This window comes from Hibiscus syriacus, unplaced genomic scaffold (assembly GCF_006381635.1).
Source record: "Hibiscus syriacus cultivar Baekdansim isolate YM2019G1 unplaced genomic scaffold, ASM638163v2 tig00112344_pilon, whole genome shotgun sequence".
NCBI classification, from domain to species: domain Eukaryota; kingdom Viridiplantae; phylum Streptophyta; class Magnoliopsida; order Malvales; family Malvaceae; genus Hibiscus; species Hibiscus syriacus.
The window spans coordinates 1817311-1843103 of NW_024063307.1; the positions used below are offsets into that span (position 1 = coordinate 1817311).

At 32.6% G+C, this 25793-nt stretch overlaps 1 protein-coding gene across 1 annotated transcript; it reads right to left on the reverse strand.

The window, feature by feature from the left end:
* Nucleotides 1–12386: 12386 nt before the first annotated feature.
* Nucleotides 12387–13326, reverse strand: LOC120178148 (zinc finger protein GIS3-like). The gene has a single exon (XM_039184088.1). The coding sequence runs from the start codon at nt 13163–13165 to the stop codon at nt 12449–12451; it is 717 nt and encodes a 238-aa protein (XP_039040019.1). The 5' UTR covers nt 13166–13326; the 3' UTR covers nt 12387–12448.
* Nucleotides 13327–25793: the final 12467 nt, after the last annotated feature.

Genomic DNA, 25793 nt, shown 5'->3' on the forward strand with positions numbered 1-25793 from the left:
CAATCCACATTTTTCAAGTCGAAGCCCAATCCCGGGCCCAACCGAAAGACGGTTCCGACAGTATCCCACCTTCCACGGGAAAAAATTACTAGGTTACTTAATCTGTCCTTGCTTATTTGGTAAAATAATGCTGCATTCTGGAAAAAGTAAAGAGTAATAATAATTCAGATCAACTGACACGATATTACTTTGGTTTAATCAAAATCTTTGATTCGATGCATTGGGGATGTAGTTCCGTTAAGTGTTTGAAAATAAAAATAAAAAATTATTATTTTTTTAAGATTAATTGAAATATTAACATTTTTAAGTGCATAAATTATTTTTAGTTAAAACAAATATCTAAATTGTGTTTGCACTAGTGTAAATATCCAGTCAATATTTCTCCCATATATCATGCTTGTTATGATAACTCGATATTTTTAATAAATTATTACAATATACGATTTCAATGAGGATTAAACCTAAAACTTTAAGGGGGAGTGCAACTCCTATCACTAGAATAAGTAAGGAATTTGTTAAGTTTTCAAAAAAAAACAGTGCTTTTAATTTGAGTAACGAATCAATTTTCGAAGGGGAACTCATTAAGTAGCTTCAATAGTGAAATAGAGTATTGTTCTTCTTTGAGGTCTTGAGTTCGAACAGTGAACTCATTGAGTAATCTCAGTAATTAAATGAAGTATTATTCTTCCTTGTATCATATTTGATCTCATATGATGACTCGTTATTTTTTAATAAATTATTAAAATGTACGATTTCCATGAAGATTAAAACTAGAACTTTAAGGGGAGTGTAACGCCTATCACTAGAATAAGGAATTTGTTAAGGTTTTTTTTTATAAAAAAAAACAGTGCTTTTAATTTGAGTAACGAATCAATTTTCGAAGGGAACTCATTGAGTAGTTCAATGATTAAATGGAATATTGTTCTTTCTTGAGTTCCTGAGTTCAAGCAGTGAACTCATTCAGTAGCCTCAGTAGTTAAATAGAGTATTGTTCTTCCTTGTATCATATTTGATCTCATATGATAACTCATTATATTTTAATAAACTATTACAATGTACAATTTCAATGAGGAATAAACATAGATCTTGGAGGGAGAGCACAACGCCTATCCCTAGAATAAGTAAGGACTTTGTTAAATTTTTTAAATAAAAAAACAATGCTTTTAATTTGTTTAAGAATCGATTTTCGAAGGAGAACTCATTCAATAGCCTCAATAGTTAAATGAAGTATTTTTCTTTCTTGAGGTTCTGTGTTTGAGCAGTTGTGTCTGTAAGGTATATATATATGTTGTTAATAATTGAGAAATACTATAAACAAATATTATCTTATAATCACCTAACTACTAATAAAATTCAAATGGAAATTTTGATGTCACTAACTACTAACATCTAAGGGTGAGCAAAACTTGGCTTGACTTGAAAACCCAATTTTTTTACTCGACTCGACTCGAATTGACTTCGAGTTGTAATTTCATAAACTCGACTCTGTAACACCTTAATCTATTCCAACCCGAAGACTGAATGACTAAAGCACTACACGAGACCACCGAAGTGGCTAACTTAAAAATTTCCTTTAAAAATAGTGTTTAACATTGTCAAATTAGAAATCGATAATAAAATCATAGGTTTAACATTAAAATATATTGTAAAAAATAGGAGCTCTCATAAGTGAAATCAAAACATGTAAGTTTAATAAAACAGAGTTTACGATTCAAATACAAATAAGGTCACTGAGTAGTACATGCTCACTAAGTATGTATCTAAGACGTACTCTGATCAATTGATCTGAAACTGAAATTTTGACCTGGTGATAACTCCTCGACCCGTCCTTCTAAGAACCTGCAGACGGAAACACATTTCGAATGTTGAGCTCAAGAGCTTAGTGCCACACACAATCAAAAGGTAGGCATCATGGTGTAGTCGGAGGGTCACACAACATCTCAAGACTCACACCCCTCTATCCTACTTAAGGTACCCTAGACAAGACCCGTGTCACTTAGCATTATAATCTTTATCTAGAAAGACCCTCATTATCCAATACTTAGGACGCCTCCAGGGTTACACAACATCGAAGCCTACGACTTGCTAGTCTACTCCTTAGATTACTTGGAACACCTATGGGGTCACATAACATCAAAGCTTATTTTCAACTAGCGCTTTAAATACAAAAGCATCGATTTAACACATTGGGATATCTAATCACATAAGATAATCATATTACTTCTAAAGTAACTTGGATGTCTTAGTTGTTTCCCAAGTGTCACACAAGGCTAGTTTTATGCCATCTTAATTCACGTCGTATTAGTTATAGCAATACTTATTTCTTGTTCTCACTTGTAGTCTTATTAGTGAAGTTCTAGTGTTATTGTAACTTTTTTTCCTAACCTGTGATCAATTGGGTTTCTTACCCAAATCATTACATTGGTACCGATACTAAGCCCTTTAATATCGGTACTGGCACTTGAGTATCGATACCCGCCATAGGTATTGATACTAAAAATGATTATTGGTATCTAAGGGAACTGGAAGTATCGATACCCTTAGTTAGGTATCGATATTGATACTCCCATGAGTATCAATATCAAAATATGCTACTGGAGTATGTAATCCAAATAAGGTATCAATACTTCCCTTGAGTATCGATACTCGAATAATAAATATCGATACTCCTAGCCCAAAACCCCTTGTTTTAGGCTATCTGAAGAACAATATCGATATTGCTTATCCAATACTGATACTTGAACTCAGAAATACTTTGGTTTCCATGAAAATACAACCCACAACCCAACCATTAGCCCCTCTAAGGCCATTAAACGTTATGTAATGCTCATGAGAGTTATAAGGGATCAATATAGGTCATATAACATGCTTTGTTCACCTTAAAAATTCTAAAACCATGATCAAACAGAAATGCATATACATGCTCATTGAACCCATACAAGCAAGAAAACATATGAAAGGACCTATATATGGTATAAGAGAGTCATAAGTGAGTTACCTTACTCCTAAGCCTAAAAAATAAACACATTGAGCTCACCCAAGAACAAGCTTCTCCTTGCTCTTGCCCTTGGAGCTTTCTCCTACCTCTTGCACTAATTAGAAAACAAATAAATGAGTAACCCACGCCTTTGGGAATTTGATAAAAAGTTAAATAAACTTCCTAGAGCCTAAATCTACCCGACATGAACTGGTTTCACAAGGGTTTTCCAAAAACACTCTAAACCCTATATTATGGTTCTTATGGCTAAAACTTGAAGAAGAGAGTTTAGATGAAATCTTAAGAGGTGGGGATTTTATCACTTATTTTATATTTTCATAATGAAAAGGGGAGGTTCACAAAGATATCATCTTTTCTCAACCACAAGAGGAAAGAGAAAGAATGTAGATGAAAAATAAGACAAATGTGGGGTAAAATGAGGCTTTCATTTTTCTTTATTTTTTTCCGGTTACATAACAAAAATTGAATAAAAATCATCCTATGAAATAATTAAGGTTAATTACTCTCATAGTCCTCATTCATTTATGCCCAAATGAAAAGCATCCTTTTAAAGTCTCAATGGGCTCAACCCCAAACCAAAATAAGTCAAGCTTAGCCCAATTCTTCTAAATGTTCTCTTTGTTTATCTAAAGCTCACTTGAGTTTACCCGAAACTACTAACACAAAAATCGAGGCCTTACAACTCCCCTTCCTAAAAAGAACTTTCATCTTCAAAATTTACCTGAATAGAAAAGATACGAATACTGAAGCGCATAACCTCCTTGGTTTCCCAAGTTACCTTTTCGATACCATAGTTCCTCCAAATGGCCTTCACTAAAGTGATTTGCTTGTTCCTTAACTCTTTAAATTTGTGAGCCAAAATCTTTAAGGGTTCTTCCACGTAAGGTAAGTCTTGTCTTACCTCAATTTGTTCTAACGAAATAACGTGAGAGAGGTCAGAACGATACCTCATGAGCATAAACACATAAAACACTTTTTGTGTAACACCCAAACCCATAATTAACCCGAATACGAGTCAGAGATGTCACATTGACCTTTAAAAACGATATTCTTACAAAATATCAAAACATTTGAACTCTTTTTAAGAAAATACGATAATATATTATTGAATCATGTTTGTTATAACCAATTTAAGAAAATATATGTTTTATGAACAGTAAAATATGGTATGAACAGTGAACAATATCGTATGAATAATAATGAACATTAGTGAACAGTACCTGATCAGTACCCAAATGTTAAACTTTTTTAGAATGTCAAACGGGGACTGATTCCCCTATTACAGGGAACCGATACCCTGCTATAGTACTTCCGTAAAATACATATAAATTCATAAAAATCCAAGGTTTCATCATTAGACATTTACCATTACATATATACATTTAAAACATTTCCAAAACTCGATCAGAGTGTATTTAATACAAATCCTTTTTATTACATGCCAACTAAATTCTTTCTAACGAAATACATGTAATTTGATCTACATTTCTGATATGATCTTTGGTAAGAAGAACTGACATGTCTCGTCCCTCTTTACTTCTCTTTTCGATTTCCAAATCTACGTGTGAAATAATCACACGCTAAGTCGATGACTTAGTGAGGCATATAAACATATAATGGAAACCATAAAACATTTCATAAAGAAATACACCATTACAGAAATCATGTGATCTATTCCATATAACAAATCACATATACATATCATATTCAATATACTTATTAAATCTCTTTATTAGCCCATGTAGACCAGTGAGAACTTAAGGTATGCGAGTACATTGAGGTTGTACACCACTATACTGTCACCACAGCTCGTATAAATGTCCATAAGGACCAGTCCATAAATTCTGAAAAACCAAGGTAATCAGTTCATATGTCCTGAAGAACATAGGTAAACAGTCCATATATCCCGAAGAACATAGGTAAACAGTTCATATGTCCCGAAGAACATAGGTAAATAATCCATATATCCCGAAGAACATAGGTAAATAGTCCATATGTCCCGAAGAACATAGGTAAACCCTCGATCCTTGGCATGCCAACTATACCCCTAGCTCTCATATCATATAACATGGACATTATCATTTATAACAGTTCACATTACTTAATCATATCATTTCTCTTATAAACACATATCTTTTCTTTTCCGTCACGTATCACATGTACGTGTAATCATTGATCTTATAATCACATGTTCATTTTCTTCTGTCACATACCACATGTATGTGTAAATATTTATCTAATATCATATAACACGTATCACAAATGCATGTATTCACATAGATCATTTCATATGGCTTTTATCATTTCTCATTTGTTCATGTAACCTTGCATGCCATATCAAGTAACATATAATAAAATACATCCATTTCTATGTACTAATACACACATAGTAATCACATAACATTTTATAAGTTACTTCTTACCATAGTAACTCCATCATTGGCTTATCGCAAGCCAATGCTTGATCAATCACATAAGTACAATTTAAATTGCACTCACCATAGCCTTGCTTTGATTCAATCCTAATCCTTTGATTATTCCGGAACTTGTTTAGGCTCAATATCTACATAAATATAACATTTCAAAACAATTATCAGAAGCCTAAACCATAAACCTGATGTTAATAACTTAATCCAGTTTAATGAACCAAAATTCCATTTTTTATTTAGGGGGAATCGATACCCCCAAAGGGGAATCTATACCCCTGCGTAATCTGGAATTTTTGTTCAAGCCCAGAAAATCACTATTCATACATGAAAATTCACTATATCAACTTAAATGCTTCATGTTTCATTCCCTTTCATATTATTAACTCAAATATACATACTTAAACTAATTTATATCCATTTATTTCATCTTAAACCTCAAAATTCCATTCTCCATATAGAAATAAATAATCATACCAAATTTTCCATGTTATCCAAACTTAATTCTAACTTGTTATTCTCATAGATGACAAGTCAAATTCATCCTCCAAATTCATTTAAACATTCTTATTCAAAATTTCACTTCAAAACCCATTTTCTTTAATCTGTCATAACTCCATTATCTTTTGATTTTAAGATAACTTAAGCTTTCATTAAGCTTAGTTATCATCTAATGATCATAACCCAATCTTAAAATTAACAAATAATTAGCTAAACCAAAAACTTACTTTTGCTTAGCTTCCACGATGAAGAAGGACAAGAAGAGAAAGAAGAAGATAACTCTTCCCCCACTTGATTCATTCATATAAGGGAAAAATATCTTTATTGTCAAATGACTATTTTGCCCTTTAATTTTTTGGATAATTACTAAATACTTTCAGGAAATATCCACAAATAAATCATTGAACTATTCAACTATTTTACTTTGACCAATAACTTCTGAAATATTTCAATTTGGTCACTAACCCGGTATTGAGGATGTTACATTGTGGATGCGATCCATCTCATGTAGTAAGGCTAGTCGGTAAGCCACGAGGCTTACCCTCTCAAGTACTTTGTATGGTCCAATGAACTGTAGCGTCAACGTCCCCTTACGCCCAATGAAGCACTTTTCTCTAAAGTGACACCTTAAGGAAAATTATCTCCTACGGCGAACTCAATCTCCTTACGTTTTAAGTCCGCATATGACCTTTTCCTATTGGAGGCTTCCTTGTCTACCCTCAATCAACTTGACCTTTTTTCCGCTTCTATGATTAATTCCAGACCGAATATCTTTTTCTCACTAAGCTATGTCCAACATAAGAGGGCCCTCTATTTTCTCCCATACAAAGCTTTGAATAAAACCATTTGGATACTAGAGTGATAGTTGGTGTTATAGGCGAACTCTATCAATGGAAGATTATCCTCCCAACTACCCTTTAGATATAAAACATAACACCTAAGCATGTATTCTAAAATCTGTTATTTTGTATCGGTGGAGCCTTTTGACCTATGACTCTTACAGTAGTGCTACATGAGGGACTAACGGTACGGGTGGAGAGGTGGAGGCTCTAGGAATAACACGCACTATGTGCCTAAAGGAAAATGTCAAATCTTTGAAGAATGTCACTTCATCAACCTTCACATCAGTTGAAATCTCGAACTTCTTCGAGTCCAACATGAATTCATCACCTAAATCATATGCTAACGATGCGTGAATTTTGTCCTTATCCTCATTACTGGGGGCAATATCATTGGTCATACTCTAAAAATAAAAAAAAAGATTATTATCGTCATTCCAGATATTCAAGTACTATTTCACTCTATAGACATGTACTTGCTGACACTTATTGACTCAAACCCGCAGGTCCTAAGAAAGGCTAAACATGATGCTTTGATATCACTAAATGTAATACGCTAATCCATTCTGTCTCGAAGACCGAAGGACTATAGCACTATACGGGACCACCGAAGTGGCTAAACCAAAAATTTCCTTTAAAAGCAGTGTGCAACATTGTCAAATTAGAACTTGATAATAAAATCATAGGTTTAACATTCAAACACATTATTTACAAAATAAGAGCTTATATCAGTGAAATCAAAATACATAAGTTTAATAAAACAAATTTTACGACTTCAATACAAATAAGGTCACTAAGTAGTACATGCTCACAAATTATATGTCCAAGACGTATCCTAATCAACTGATCTAAAACTAGAATCTTGATCTGGCGATAACTCCTTGACCCGTCCTCCTAAGAACTTGTAGATAGAAACACATTCTGAATGTTGAGCTCATGAGCTCAGTGCCACAAAAATAACTCTAACATATTATATGCATTCATTACATGGGCATACGAACAAGTATAAGCATGAAAATAGAATTACATCTATACAAAATCAAATGTAGACATCATGGTGTAGTCGGAGGGTCATACAACATCTCGGGACTCACACCCTAATCTAAGGTACCCTAGATAAGACCCGTGCCACTTAGCATCAGAATCTTCATCTAGGAAGACCTTCATTGCCCAGTACCTAGGACGCCTCCAGTTTTACACAACATCGAAGCCTATGTTTTATTAGTCTACTCCTTAGATTATTTAGAACGCCTCTGGGGTTACATAGCATCAGAGCCTACGTTCAACTAGCGTTTTAAGTGCATAAGCACTGACTTAACATATTCAGATATCTAATCACACAAGACAATCGTCTTACTTCTAAAGTAACTCGGGTATCCTGACTGTTTCCTGAATGTCACACAAGGTTAGTTTTATACGATATTAATTTATGCCGTATTCGTTATAACGATACTTATTTCTTGTTCTCACTTGTGGTCTTATTAGTTAAGTTATAGTGTTATTGGAACCTTTTTTCCCAATATGTGATCAATTAGGGTTTTACCCAAATTGGTACGTTAATACCGATACTAAACCCTTTAGTATCGGTACGAACACTTGAGTATCGATACCTACCATTCGTATTGATACTAATAATGACTATTGGAATATAAAGGAACGGGAAGTATCGATATCCTAAACTAGGGTACCAATACTCATATACTAGGGTATCGATACTATCTTGAGTATTGATACAAAATTTTCTTCAATGTTTTAAAAATTAATTAAGTATCGATACTCTTACTAAGGGTATCGATACTCCAAACTCAATATTGATACTCCCATGAGTATCGATATCAAAATATGCTACTGGAGTATGTAATCTAAATAAGGTAATAATAATTCCCTTGAGTATCGATATCCGAATAACAAGTATCGATACTCATAGCCCAAAAACCCTTGTTTTAGGCTATTTGAAGAATAATATCAAACTATTCATCTATTACCGATACTTAAACCCAAAAATGCTCTGGTTCCACGGAAATACAACCCCTGACCCTACCATCATTTCCTCTAAGGCCATTAAACGTTATTTAATGCTCATGGAGTTATAAGGGATCATTATAAATCATATAACATACTTTGTTCACCTTAAAAACATCTAAACCCATGATCAAAAGGAAATGTACATACATGCTCATTGAACTAATACAAGCAAAAAAACACATGCAAGGACCTACATATTGTATAAGAGAGTCATAGGTGTGTTACCTTACTCCTAAGCTACAAAATAAACACCTTGAGCTCACCCAAGAACAATCTTGCCCTTGCTCTTGCCCTTGGAGCTTTCTCCCACCTCTTGCACTAATCAAAAAACAAATAGATGAGTTACCCACTCTTTTAGGAACTTGATAAAAAGTTAAATAAACTTCCTAGGGCCTAAATCTACTCGAAACAAATTAATTTCACAAAGGTTGCCAAAACCAATATAAACCCCACTATCGTTTTCCATGTTTTCCATAGCTAAAACTTGAAGAATAGGGTTTGGATGAAAGCTCAAGAGGTGGGGATTTCATCACTTACCTTAGATTTTCGGAATGGAAAAGATAGGTTCACAAATCTACCACCTTTGCTCACCATAAGAGGGAAAATGAAGAATGTAGATGAAAAAAAAGATAGAGGTGGGGTGAAAATGAGACTTTCACTTTTCCTTATTTCTTCTCCTGTGACATCACAAAAATTGAATGAAAATCAACCATTAAAACAATTAGGGGGTTAATTGCTCTTCTAGCCATCTTCCTTTCATGCCCAAATCAAAAACATATTTTTTAAGTCCTAATGGACTCAAGCCCAAACCAAAACAAGTCAAGCTTAGCCCAAATCTTCTAAATGGTCTTTGTAGACACCCGTTTTTGTACGGGTTTTAAATTATAAAAAAAAGGTTATGACAGTCTCTTGGTTTATCTAAAGCTCATCAGGGTTTACTCGAAACTACTAACTCAAAAATCGGGACATTACAGACTCGACTCGAAAAAATATCAAGTTCAAACCGAGTTGTAAAATACAACTCGAACAATAACTTGATTTTTTTTGTAATTAGTTAAATGATTTTTAAGCTTGAGTCGAGTCCCTCGAATTTGTATGATATATGTATATCATATATGAAAAAATATGAAGAAATATATATTTATTTTATATAGTTATAAAAAACCATTTAAATTAGAATCAAATAATATCATAATATTATAAATATTTATAATTAAATTTAAACAGAAACTCGAAAATTCAACTCGACTCAACTCAACTCAAATTTTATAAACTCGACTTGAAATTTTTTTAAGTCAACTTCGAGTTGTAAAATAGGATTCGTCAACTCAAATAACTTGAATTTTTTTTACTCGACTCGATGGATCCGCTCCTTACATCTAAAAATATTACCAAAAGGACTCATACCGTTAGATATAGAAAACACACTTATGGTAAAAAAAAAATGACACCCTAATATGAAAACGCTGCTGTTGTTGAAATGGAGAGCACTGAAAAGTAAAAAAGGGTTTACAACTTATACCGCTTTCTTATTTTAACTTTTAAGCATGTGACAAGACAAATTTAGGGTTTGACTTTTTTACAATTCACTTTAACATGTCTTTGTTTGTACTTACACTGAAAACTTACTGTTAATGCATTCATGTATGGGAACGGTTTAAGATAGATTTTTCTCCACTTTGAAAAGCTTGAAAAGATGCTGGTTTGGTTTCGAGTTGTACTCCAGCTTGATTTGTCTCCGACCCTACTCCATTTACTGTATAATGTAGGATCGGTTTTAAAATTTTTAAATTTATATAATTTACTTTTTTATATTTTTTAAATAATAATATAATTTTATCATCTAAAATTTTAATTCATTCAATAACATTAAATCACCCGTTAATTTTACATGCATTCTTTACCGATAAGGTTTAAGGTTGCAAATTTAGGTTTCTAACAGACATAATTCAAGGCATCTTGTATGACAAACAGCTGAGCTGGATTTGATGGTAATTATGTCTCCAACTTGAGTTCCTCCCCATCAAGGTAGCAGGCAAAGATTCTCTCAAAATTAAATGTTACCTGTGATTTCTAAAGTATTTTTGGACATCACCTTTTGAATTTCGTCATATCGTTTTGACATTTTAGAAATAAAGTAAGGTACAAAGTGTGGTGTTACGCTTTGGAGAGCATCATCAATTACCATTAGGGTGTTCAAATCTAGGTATCCAGGTTTTCGGACACGAGTCTTCGGATAGTTGATTTGTCGGCCTGAGACTTGATCCGGATGTTACGGGCACCCAGTAATCGGATATCTGGATTTTGCGGGTACTCATAATTCGAGTACCTGGTACCCGTTTTTTTTCCATTTTTAAATTATTAATTTTAAAAAATATATACATAAATTTAAATGTTCGAAACTTCGAATTACATACTCCAACATCCGAACATAAAATTTAAAAGTTCGAAATATAAAATCTAATAATCCATAATATAAATAAAACATAAAAATTCATAGCTAACTAGGGTAAATATGAATTATGATAGTCATTAACATCCAATTACTAAACTATCAAAACTTAATCTAATTATGATATTAAATTATAATCACAACTCATTTATATAATTTAATTACCTAGACTATCAAAACTTAATCCAGTTATAATCCAATTAAAATAATATCATATTAATCATAATCCAATTACTAAACTATCAAAACTTAATCCAATTATAATTCAATTACAAATAATATCAATATTTATACAAATTATCATGTTAATGGTTTAGTAATTGGATTATATATATATATATATATATATATATATATATATATAAACTAACTGGGTACTCGGAAAAACTCAATTTTGTGATCCGGACACAATCCGAAAGGGTATTATTTTAAAAAAAATTACCTAATTTTTAGGTTCGGGTCGGCGGGTCTGGTATTTTTGCACACCGCTAATGGCCAACCAAACCAGCCAAGAAGTAGGTTGTGTTCCATTTGATGGATCACGTTGCCATACAAAGGATGAATCAAGGGATTAACAGGCAATTATTTTTCTGAAAATTTTAAATTTTCATATAGAATAAATATTTTGTATTTTTATTAACATTGCTATTGTTTCCAGCCATAAAATCTTGTGTTCGTCTTCAGAGACGGACACAAGATTTTATGTTAGGAGGGAGAACTTGAACTTATAAAATTATAGAGAATAAACTTGAATATATAAAATTTCAATGGGCGAAAACAGTTTTTTAATTTAAAAAATACATATTTTTTTAATATATGATAATTTTAAATTCTAAGGAACGAATTTGAATATATACAGATTTTTTCTCTAGAATTTGAACTTTTTCCTTAATCAGATTTAAATTCATGTCCGTGTATATGTTGTAGTTGAAATTATAGTCATCAAAGATTTATTATTCGACTTCAAGAAATATAATAATATTAATAGAAAGCAGAAACTATAAACTTATATACGTACATCACTAAGTTTTGCTTGTAAATTTAAATCTTAAGATACAAAATTCATATTGCTGAATCGATTTAAGTGATTATAATTTTTAAAAATTAAAAAAAAAAGTATGTGCAAGTGAAACAAATAATTTCCAAATAAATAAATAAATAAAATTGTTTTGAAAATGTACAAAGATCCCTTGCAGCAAAGCCCGAGTCAAGGCCTAGCCGGAGCAAGACTAAGGTGCAAATCTAAGCCCAATGTTTCGTCAAAACTGGGGCTACCGTCTCCCTTTGAAAACCTACGCAACGATGGCCCATCAACCGCCCGTCCATGGTGGTGGGCACCACCTTGCATCACCGGACCAACGCCTACCCCCGGCTTCCCCAAACCACTAGCACCACCCCCGTACGATACCCCCGCCGGCCCCCTCCCCACTCCACCACCGCCTCCGGCGCTTGGGATCACGCAACCGTGTGACACTTGGAAAGGAGGTGGACCTCCCCGAGGCAAGTAAACCCACGACGGTCCATCCCCAGCCGGCACCACGACGGGTGTAGGTGACGCCAAGAGATGCGGCGGAGGAGCAAAGGCGGAGATAATAGGATTCCAACCAAACGGAACGGCCGCGTTTCTCGTGGCCTGAAGTTGGGCACGCTTCATCTGTTGCCTCTCCTTCTTATGAGCGTTCTGATGACCTCCCAAAGCTTGAGAGTTAGCAAACTCGCGGCAACAATACTGACACTCGTATTTCCGGTCAGCACCACCAGCGAACCCGCCCGGCTCGGAAGATGACCCAGAAGACGGATCTTTCGTACCACTAGACTCCATAACATCATCATCTTCCGAGAAGTTAAATCCGAATAGCTTTAAACGCGCCGTAGTGTTGTTGCTCTTGGTACTGTTATCACCTTGGTATTCTAGCTCCGCCATGACAGAGAAAACCCCCCAAAAAATAGAACGAGAAATGAACAAAGCGTAGGGCTAGTAATTTAATGCAAAATGTAAGGGAAAGAGTTGCATGTATGGGGTATATATACATGATAAAAAGGGTTTTCTGGGACATGAACAGTATAATGTTTCGTATATCCCAAGAAGAGAGTATAAGGGAACACGACACGACCCAAGAACACACTTGACTTGGGACCCTCACCTATGGGGATTCAAATTTATATTCGAAGGATTGTTATTTTTAGAAATTTTAGATTTAAATACAACGTCAGAAAAATTGTTTAAACGTCCATTATCAAATAATAAATAGTTTTTCAAACAAATATTTTGTTGTAATCACTCTATACAAGTAAAAAATTATCTTTTTTAATTTATAATATAATTTTATTTTATTTACACCGACAGATCCAAGTGTTATTTAGAGTGTGAGCATGTATTTATTTTGGGAATCAAATTTTTTTATATTAATTGTTTATTTTAATAGTGATGCTTATATTAAATTTTATTTATACTCATATAGTTTTTTATTATTGATATATATATATGTGTGAACCCTTGAAAAATACTTATAGATCCACTTATACGTATTTATAATAGAAGTTTTGTTGAGAACGTGAAGCAATGAGGTTAGATTAAAGCAGATTAGGAGGTTGAGGGGAGTGTGATGTAGACTACTTTGGTGTAAGAATAAAAGGTTTGGATGGCCAATCAGAAGCAAACAAAGTTGTTTTCAGACATTGGGTGTGTTAAAATAACAATGTTCTTACACGACACGTACAATTCCAAGGAGGTGGTTATGGGTAATTTTGAGGTCTATGGAGTATAGGTTAGATAGGTCGATGGCTGTGTTAATGGTGGGCATCAACATGGCTTTAGGATTAAACAAAACACTAACAAACAAAACGAGGTGTACTAATGAAAAAGATCCCATCCGGAATGATGACACATGTTGGAAAACTGGGGACCTTTCTTTGTTTAATCAAGTATTATACTAACTAATCAATTAATTAAGTGTTAACAGTGATGGGAAATGTTAGTGGAACTGTCTCCGATGGGACGCCGTGTTGCCTCTCTTAAATTCCCTGCCAAAATCTCTGCTAAAAAAAAAACTTTTATTTTCTCTCTGTTAATCTTGATTTCATTTGTTTTGTTTTCTCTCTCTTTCTGTCCTGCGTTTCACTTCAGCTCAATCTCAGGAGCCGATACCGCCGCCCACCGCCACTTTCGCTTCCCATTTCTCTCTAAAAGAAAAAGTCAAATTATATCTAGCATGTAAAATTCATACATGCATGCATACATCTATGCATGTACAATATGTGTATTTCTTTATGCTTTTTCTAAACTTCCAAAGATAGATCTTCGTACCTCAAAGTTTTCAGAGAATCCTTTCACAGTTGAAACCCTAGAAAAATATCTCCGGATAAGGAACCTTAAACACCTAACACACACTTTAAAAAGTCACGACCCCCTTTGATAAGTCCATATGACATACCAGAGCTAAATTTAATATTAATCGACTATATCCACTTAGTCTGTTAATATATGAGTAGTGATAATAATTTTAAGATATTAACACTAAGAGTCACTACAAAACATATTAACTAGGAGTGAGAGAACTATATTCTTCCTCTTCATGGATCCATCTTCTACCTCCTTACGGAGACAGAAGATTTGGACACTGAGCTACAATTGTTCCATTATCTATTTTGATTTTCAATGAAAATTAAATAGGATTAACTGTCTATAATGGTCAAAATCCACTTATTTTAATCAACTTTAAATTTTGAATGATTTTGGAAAAAGAAACAAGTGGAAGTAGTGATGGAGACCAAAGCAGCTTTAGTAACTATGATCAGAATTCTGATAAAAAGTAATATAGTGATGGGGTTGTGGACCAGCTGAATCCCTAGGGCTAGCAACATGTTTCACATTAGATAAACCTTAAACTCCTAGCCATGGCAGCAGTTTCGTGGGAGTTTAGTCAACTCAACCATGGTAAGCTAGGGTAAAACTCTCACTTGCTCTTTCTCTCTCTCTGTATATATATATATATATATATAGGGTTTAGGGCATCGGAATCAACGGATGGAGATGAAGAAAATGACGGAACGTTGAGGGGTTTTAAAACTAAGGAAAACAGACCCATGTTTATGCGTTGATAATGAATAATAATTATTTAGCGTGATTGACGTTGAAATCTATGTTTGTTTATGTAATTTTCTTGCTTTGCCTTTGTCCAAGATCTATCCGAATCTTACTAACTACGAGAGGGAGAGAGGGAGAGAGAGTTGTGGTTTTTTTTATTAATTCGAGGTAAGTATAAGATAATATTTATTCAAATATAACTCTCAACACTTTAATATTGAACACTCACACTCCTTGTATATATAGTGCTCGAACATATGTTCTCAAAAAATAATAACAATTCTTTTACTACGGAGATCACTTGATTCATATTTGGGATTTCTTTCTTAATTATAACCTCTTCAATAATTTACCTCCCACTTCCAAAGAGAATAATTAATGTTGTACTATTAATAATAATAAGTACAAATTATATTGTTGCACAAATTCACCTGAAAATTTGTATTATATTATGCAAAAGCTCTTACCAAGTGTTAGTGTTGGTCACAACTCCAAACACATGACATGACCTACCTATGTCTCCCCCTTTCTCATGTGTGTTCCATTCAAACACCTTTCACTTTTGTCCTTTCCCCCATAACAACATCCCACACCCACCCATCTCTCTCTCCTTTTCTTTTCGGCCGTTAGATCCATTTCATGATTATTACTAAGATCAACATGTGCCCCCTCCTTTTGTATTAGGTAAAATATATTAAATTTCATTTAGTTATATTAAAACGATCTTTTAAGTTATTAAACTTTTAAATAATATAAAATAATCATTAAAATTGTCAAATTGTTACAAAATGATCCCTACAACATTATAAATAATATTAAATTCTAATGAATTTAATGATCATTTGTGATAATTTGATAAATCAAATGACCATTTTGTAATCGTTTAGGAAGTTTAATGATCATTTTACACTATTTGAAAGTTCACTTATAAAAAAATTCATTTTGACATAATTCAATAATTTATGGTATACTTTACCCTTTTACATTTTTATAGACTAAATGTTCCTATAAAGACCTAACCTCTTAGAAATTGTTCATATCATGATTTTACATTTCATAACGGTCAAATAAGGATCTAGTTTTGAAATAATAGTTTTTTTCAATATAATAATTAAGCATATTAAAAAATATCATGTCCTTATTTAGATAAATCTAAAAGTATTAAATCTTTATTTAAACTTTTTAAAAATTAAATTTGTATATGAACAGTTTCAAAAATATTATGTTGTGAGTAACCATTTAACCTATTTTATATTATAAAGATACATGTAGATGTATAGATCTTGTTATTTAAAAATCTTAGTTAGATTCTTTTATACATTAAAATGGAAAGAAATTCATAAACATATATGTATGTATGTCCAACCTAACTTCTGTTATAAGTTAATGCTCTTAGATTCTTTCTTGCCCTTTATAAGGACAAATTTCTTGCTGGTCTCGACAACCAGGTAAGGGATGTGATGGTTGTGATGACCCATCCCATGCATCAATGCATGTGGGGTCCATCTTTTCATTTATTTGAAACTTCTCTGAACATGCATGTTTGTTACATACATAGGAGACCTGAAATTAATATGCTCATAGATTTTGGACTTAGATTGGGATCTTCATTAACTCAGACGAGGGAAAAAAAATAACAACTTGCCTTTATTAAAACCTAGTGACCTTTTTGCTTTATTTTATGTGTGGATTCAATGGTTTTTCCCTTTGAGTCATTCTTCCTTGGTCAGTCCTTTGTCCTTGTAGGGTTAATTAGATTGAAAATATATGAACACAGGTTGGGCCATTATCACCCACTATGGGACTCAAGCAGGGAGTTGGTGTCCTAAAAAAGTAACTGTGCTCTTAAGTGACCTTAAACAAATGTGAATGGTCAGGTTCAAAATGGTGAAGGGAGTTCACTGTTTTTTTCCCTTTAATTAAAAACAAACTCCTTTCAAAATTCAAAGTTTATTTATTAAATTAGTACCCATTTATAATTATTTGTAGATATAGTATCTAAATATTGATCGAATTTGTTTTTATCGTATGTAACACGTTCAATTAGTAAATGAGTATATTTAATTTTAAAAAAGTTAAAACATGATTCATTTAATACATTTTTAATTAGAATATTTAATTTTAAGTAAATCAATAAAGTTAGTAAAAGTAATCAATCAAATCATGTACCGTTAAATTCAGATGTTTTCGGATGGAAACCAAGAGATGATCGAAGATTTACTGTGAAGTCGGTGTATGCAATCAAAGAAGGAGTGCACAACGAGAATGAAGAAGCTATCTGAAAAATCATTGCTACTTTTCGAGGACCACCAAAGGTTAAACTTTTTCTTTGGCTAGTGTGTTGTGATAAAGTGCTAGTAAATGCGGAGCGGAAGCGACGACATCTCAAGGTAGCTAGATAGTTTTGTCCTTTATGTGTTGATCATGTAGAAGTTGTCAATCATATGCTACGCATGTGTCCATCGACTATGGTTGTTTGGAGTGCACTGGTGAAACGAGATCGATTGCGAGCCTTTTGAATATGGACATGAAGGAATGGATAGCATTGAATATTGGCAATCTAAAGGATTATGTTGGGCAAGTTGAAAATTGGGATCTTCTCTTTGGAGCAATTGTGTGGTATATTTGGATCCAGCGGAATGCGATTGCATTTGATAATCCACTGGACGACGAACGGTCACTGCTGGAACGGAGCAGACAATGGCTAAACGCTATGAGTAGAGCTATAGCTAGAGGAGGCACCAGTAATACTGCTCTATGAACATCGACAATGGAAATTAACAAATGGAAACCCTCACTCGGGATGGACCGAGAGGGAACTAAGGGGTGCGGTCACATCCTCTAAAATTTTTAAATTCTTTTATATTTTATATTTTATCTTTGTATTTTCTATTGATTATTTAATTTTACTTCCTCGAAATTTTATAATTTCGCACCCACTAAATTTTTTAATATAACTTCTTAAATTCATACCTTCTTACGTAAATTTATGTGTATCTTCCTGACCCCACCCACAGGGAAGATTAAAGTAAACACTAATGTGGTGCACGACAAAGAAAATGGTCTTGCCTGCATATGGTGGTGCGCTTCGAGACAGTGTGGGTACGTGGCAGGTTGGTTTCTCCAAATTTCTGGGTAGTTGTTCAGTGATTGAAGCGGAGCTTTGTGGGGAGTATTTGGGTCTTTGATTTGCATGAGATTTGGCTACGTCTCTTGTGATCTTGGAAATGGATAGCTTAGAACCTATTCAAGCAGTCCAACAACCTTCACCAGCCACTGCTCGGGTCTCACTTTTTCAACACATGGATGAGATGCTCGCGAGACTGGCTAGTGCATGTTGGAGATTGGTGTGTGAAAGAAGGTTGAGAAGGAGGCTTAATTGAGTGATAAATGAGTGGTGAGCAAATCAAACTATTTGTTTCGCTACATAATTCTGATTATATTGACAAATAATATTTTACCAAAGAGGAGATCTGACTATACGTGACCACTAATAAATTAATTAGAAAATAAATGATGTGAGGGTCTTTGTGTGAGCACTAAAACGGCCACAAAAATATTCAAAGAACATACCAAAAAGCATAAGGATCGTGCCACAAGAGTAGAGAAAACGTGTAACACAAGAGCATAGAAAAGTGTGTCACAAAGACAAAGATTTTTATTCAAAATTAAAAAAAATTAATAAAAAGGGAAAATAAAAGTTATCATATAAAAAAGCAAGAGAACTAATAATCACTGACGTCAACAAACAGTCAAAACCATTTTTAGGTGGTTTGAAAATAATCATGACAAAAATGTGTTTTGAAAACGGGAGTCGCCATCAGTCATTTCTTGCAATAAAGAAATGAGATTTTTCTTTATAGGAGATTAAGGTGCCAATTTTTTTACTTATGATACATCTTCTTCGGTTCCCAAATTCATTGTGTCTACGAACTCTTGGTGAGGAAGGATTCGACATTTTCCTTGCTCCACTAATCTAAGTAGATCTGAAGAGAACTCGCAGTCTTCATCGAATTCAAGCTCCCCTTGGCATACATCATGTTCGAAGTCAACTTCTAAACTTGTTATGGTGTCATTAGCACATACAATTGATACCCGATGACTTGCGAAGTGTGAAAAAAGAAATCTAAGAAAGGAAAAACAAATGAAGAATGGAAATGAAGAATGTTTTCTGGTACAATGAAAGAAAAGAAATGGAAGGAAAAAATTATTGAAAAGGGGAAACTGTGCAAATTTATTTAGCCAATAATTTCCATAAAAGGGGCCTTTACAATAAAACAATAGGGAGGTCCATAGCGATTCAATTATTTAGCACATAACCAGCCAACCAGGAGACAGACGGATCAAGGACCGACTTCTAGCTACTTCATCCTTTTCCTCGATGGCATTAATGTTCAAATCTTTCAAGGCTTTAATATATGCCACCATGGTGTCCTTTAGCTACTTAATTGAGTGATAAACGAAGCTTTTAGAAATGTGAGGAAAATGCCTTGGTTTTCCTAGAGCTATCTCCATAGCCAGCCTTTCTTTTCTCTGTTCCCTCCTCTTCATAACTCATTCATCTTTTGTTTTGCATTAGTCTTAAACCCTAAACCAAATTGATATCTCTTTTCAACTTGTTGTAAAGCCTCCAACATTCTTTGCAGATATTTTTTCAAACCTCTTCTAGGTTTAGCTCATTTTCCAACAGTAAGCTTCACCTCTTCATAGCGTTTCTCGATAGTCTTGCTTGGGTTAGTTTGAATCCGGGCCTAAGTATTGGATCCGAACAAATTTCGTAATTACACAATCAACATTAAGATTGGTGCCATCGTCGACTAAACAAAAATCACAACATTAAGATCAGTGTTGTAACATCCTCAATACCGGGTTAGAGACCAAATTGTAAAATTTCAGAATTTGGTTATAAAAGTAGAATAGTTAAATAGTTCGATGATTTATTTGGAAATATTTCCTGAAAGTTATTAGTAATTATCAAAGGAATTAAAGGGCAAAATGATCATTTGACAAGAAAGATATTTTTCTTTTCTTGATAAATATGAATCATGTAGGGCTGGGGGAGAGTTATTTGAAAACTCTCTTCTTCTTCTTCTTCTTTTTTCTTCTTCCTCTCATCCCGTATCTCCAAGCTCAAAGGTGAGTTTTCTATGTAGTTAATTTCTGGTTAAATTTAAGGTTGGGTTATGATCATTAGATGATAATTAAGCTTAAGGAAAGCTTAATTTGTTCTAAAAGAACAAGATGAAAGGTATAGAAGAGATTAAAGAAAATGGGTTTTTAGATGAATTTCTGGAAAATAGTTAATAAGTGAATTTTGAGAAGGAATTTGACTTGTCATCACTAAGAATAAGAGATTTATGAAGCTAGAAAGGATTAATAACAAAGTTGAAAGTTTAGTAAGATTCTTAATTTTAAGAATCATGATGAGATATGAAAGATAAAGATGGTTTATATAGATATAAGTTGGTTTAAGTAATGATAGTTGAGTTTAATGGCATGATAGAGGCTTAAAATAAAAGAATTGAGTGAAGAGTTGATGATTTTTGGCCTTAAAAAGTGATTTTTCTGGGCAAGGGGTATCGGTACCCATTCAATTGGAACCGATACACTCTTAAACGAAATTTACAGATTTCGATAGGGGTGCCGATACCCTAGGGGGAGGTACCGATACCACCCTAAGAGAAAATGGAATTAAGTTTTTCGTTTAGTCCAAGAAATGAAAGTAACACTTTCTTTAGTTTAAGAAATGAAAGATTAGAGTATATCAATTGAAATATTTATATGGATATATGTATTGTTATGTAGATATAGAACGTAATCGCGTTCCTGAACAATCAAATAATTAGGATCAAGTCAAAGCAAGAAAGGCTAAGGTGAGTGCAAATTTAATTTGTACTTATATTATCAAATAAACATTGGCTTGCGATGAGTCAGTGACAGAGTTATTATGGTAAGAAATAACTCCAAAAATGTTATTTAATTTACAATACATGCATAAGTTACACGTGTTTACATGATTTATATGTATGAATGAATATATGTGTTAATATATTGTTATGTATGTTATATGATTTGTATAAATATATGTTAGTGTGATAAGTCATATGAAACAATACAAATGATCTATATGATGGTAAAAGAATATGAAATAAGTTATGTGATAAAGGCATAAGGAATGAAATGAACATGTGAATATAAGATGACCAAGTATAAGTTATACTATATGGTATAAGTGAGTACACGAGAAAGGTTATGAAATTCGAGAACAATATTTAAGTTAGGAGACATAGACATAAGTGATTATATGAATATGTAAGATAAGTTATATGGGAAATATATGTGAATGAGATATGATATATATGTTTATGTGAAACCATGCAAAGTGATACGAGCTATGTGACATATGAATATGAAATCATATGAAAAGTGACATGAATTACATGAAAGTAAACTACGTGATTATATGCACATGTGATATGTGACAGAAAAGAAGAAATATATGATTATAAGAGCAATAATATGAATTATAATGATAGTGCCCATGTTATGTGATATGAGAGCTAGTGGTATAGTTGGCATGTCAAGAGTCAAGGGTTTACCTATGTTCTTTGGGACATATGGACAGGATTACCTATGTTCTTCGGGACATATGAACAATTTACCTATGTTCTTCGGGATATATGGATAATTTACCTATGTTTTTCGGGACATATAGGCAGTTTACCTATGTTCTTCGGGACATATGGACAATTTACCTATGTTCTCTGGGACATATGGACAGATTATTATACGAGCTGTGGTAACAGCATAAGTGTGCACAACCTCTATGTACTCACATATCTTTAATTCTCACAAGTGTACCATGGGCTAATTAAAGAGATAACACAAATATAATATATGTGATGTATATGTTTTTGATGATATGAAATGTTACAGAAATTATATGATGATGTGTGTATTGTTTGGTTAAGAATGTTAGATACAAGAGCATATAACTAAGGGATTAAGGATAATGCTAAGAAGGTAAATGATGATATATGTGTATGTATGCAGTGGTTCTATGATAGGATATATGTTTTTATATGATATGAAAGTATTAATTATTTATGCATTGATATGAGTAGAGTAATGTTACACGTTTTCATGCCTCACTAAGTCATTGACTTAGCGTGTGATTGTTTCACACGTAGGTTTGGAAAGCGAAAAAGAGAAGTAAAGAGGAACAAGACAGGTCAGTTCTCCTTATCGAAGATCAGATCAGAAATGTAGTTGAATTACATGTATTTTGTTACATAGAATTTAGTTTGCATGTAATATAAAAGATTTGAATCCAATATGCTCTAATCGAGTTTTGTAATATTTTAAACGTAATTATGTAAATGGTAAATGTATAGTTATGAAAGTTTAAGTATTTTGTGAGTTTTATATGTTTTGCCTAAAGTTACTGTAGCAAGGGTATCGATACACTGTAGCAGGGTATCAGTACCATTGTTTAATTCTAGAAAATTTTAACATTCGATATTGTTCACGGTACTGTTTATTACTGTTCACAGTATTGTTCATACAATATAATATTGTTCATACCGTATATTATTGTTCATAAAAATCTTTTTGACTTAAATTTTTATAATGAAACATAATTTAATCGTATATTATTGTATTTTCTTAATATACGTCCAAATGATATGCTATTTTGTAAAAATAAAGGTTTTGAAATGTCAATATGAAATCTCATACTCGTATCTGGGTCGGATATGAGTTGGGGTGTTACAGGTGGCGTCGTCGACTAAACAAAAATCACAACATTAAGATCGGTGCCGTCGTCGACTAAACAAAAATCAAAGGAAAAAAGAAAAACAATGCAAAAATATTAAATAAAATTAGGTTAAAAAATAGTAATAGAAAGGCCAAATATCTTAATCTAAAACATTTAATTTTGGATATTAATATTAATATAATTGATATCATTATTCTTACAACAATCAAGTTATAGATTTAAGTGGCTTGCGTAAAGTTATCTCTGATTTAAGAGTTACAAATTATGAGTAGTATAAATATTATAATTTATACTTTCAAAAAGATTGTGAGTGAATACTATTGATCGGGTTTTAACTCAGTTAATATAGTTGTCATTGCAATATTGAGGAGGAAAATTCTACAAGCTCGACGAGTGGCGATGAGTACTATTAACGATAAATACCATTAATTTAATTTATAAAATTTTAAATTCTAAAGTACTAAATATATAATTATAAATTAGTTAAAAATTTAAAAATAATTTATTTAAAATAAAGGGTAAATATACCAGTATTTTGACAAATATTTTTGAAATTTTGTCAATCAGGTCACTCAACTATTCAAATGCTTTCAATTAAGCCACTTGTCGTTAATATTTAAAGGAGAAGCTGATGTGGTAATTAAAATAATTGGTATAATTACACATATGGTCACTATTACTTATATATATTCTATCAATTTGGTTTAATTTTAATAAATTAAAATAAACTTAACCTCAAATTTTTAATTTTAAAAGATTTTAAAAGTTAAGATATGTTCTATATTTATAACAAAACAAAAATTTTACTAGAAGTTCAATTTATGGTTCTTAGAAGTATCCCATCAATGGTACCATAACCTCTTTTGGTTTTAAAGAAAATATAGTTGATTAGCCCATACATATAAAGTTCGCTGGACAAATTTTTTATCCTACTACTATTTGTAAATGATATTATACTAGAAAAAGGTGATATAGTCTAACCTGTAAAACTAAGAAATTTTTATCCAATAAGTTTCTAATAAAAAATTGTGACATCTTTCTTTCACATTTGACACAGTCTTCCTTTAAAATTTTAAATGTTCTCTCCAACCAAAAATTTTTATGTCCATCTTTAATAAAAGTTTATACTGATAAGATTTTCGGTGGACTTAGCATAGAAAATTTTGCACTAAGAGATTGACTTATATCAAAAGGACGATAAATTTTACACTATTGTTTGAGTTATTCAATTTTTTTTTAGAAAAATGTTTTGTTATAAATATAAAATATGTCGTAACTTTTAAAATTAATTAAAATAAAAAGTTAAATTTTGAGTCATTATACATGGTACCATTTGATTTGAGGGTTAAGTTTATTTTAATTTATTAAAATTAGGATCAAATTGATAGAATATATAAGTAGCAGTGACCAAATGTGTAATTATACCAAATATTTTAACTGCCACACCAGCTTATCCTTTAAATATTAACGACAAGTGACTTAATTGAATGCATTTAAGTAGTTGAGTGACTTGATTGACAAAATTTCAAAAATATTGGTCAAAATGTAAAGGGGCAATAGTTAGGTGGTCACTGATATAATTTACCATTTATTTTAAATCATTTATCTTTAAATTTTTAAATAACTTACCATTATAAGTTGAGTACTTTAGAATTTAAATTTTTATAAATTAAATTAACGGTGCTCGTCGTTACTGGTGCTCACAGTTACTCGTCGAGCGTAGAAGAAAGAAAGGTATTGGAGACATGAGTGCTGGTTTTAGACTTCATTAAGTTGTAATCATCTTGTGCTCCCTTTCCTAAACTAATTCTTTTTAAAAAATGATCCAAGCTTTTGAAGTTGAAAATCCCTTTCTTTCTTTTTTATGGATTTGTAGAAAGCAAAATCCCCAGATAATGTGGATGTGACTCAAAACTAAAACCCCTCCATGTATTCCAAGTGACACTTCCCTTTTTATAAAATATTAAAGGTGGGGAGGGTTGGGTGGGTTAGCTTTTAAGTCATGCCGTGTGATCAACTCACCCTCTCTTTCTATTTGATTTAATCAATTCACATCTATATTTTATTACAAATCTCACATGGACACTAATCACTCAAAAAAACTTGGATTATGATACAGTGATTTCTCTTACCTGAAAACACTGGCTAGAACTAAACTGTTTACCTCAATAGGAGTTTGAATGAATCAATGAGACAAAACAAACATGCTTTGGTTGGTAGCAAATGAAGCAAGACTCAATTTGGATTTGGGAGGGAGCATGTGCACATGCCATCACAATAACATGCATACGTTCATACATGTATTGTCTGTTGTTGATGATGATACAAAGAATTGTTTTTGATTCGAGCGAAGTACGAAACCAGAAGAAGAAGAAAAATGAGGTAAAGGTTAAATTAGAAACTTTTGAGGGGTTGAAATATAACTTTTATCACTATAGTTATTAAAAAATGTATAGTAAAGGGAGTTAAAAATGTAATTTTACCAATAAATAATAAAAAAACAAGCTTTATCAACAGAAACGGCTGTCCCTTGTTCCCATATGTAATGGAGTAAGGGGAGGTAAGATAGTAGGTTGCCCCAATATTAGGTTGAGAGCAACTTCCGTTAAAGACCTTCAAATTATGAAATGCCCTCCATGAGACTGGATCCCACGACCTCAAGATTAAGACTTCAAGATTTATCAGCAG

Excerpts from the sequence above, each read along its gene's own strand:
- LOC120178148 (XM_039184088.1), bottom strand. The coding sequence starts at position 13,165 with ATGGCGGAGCTAGAATACCAAGGTGATAACAGTACCAAGAGCAACAAC.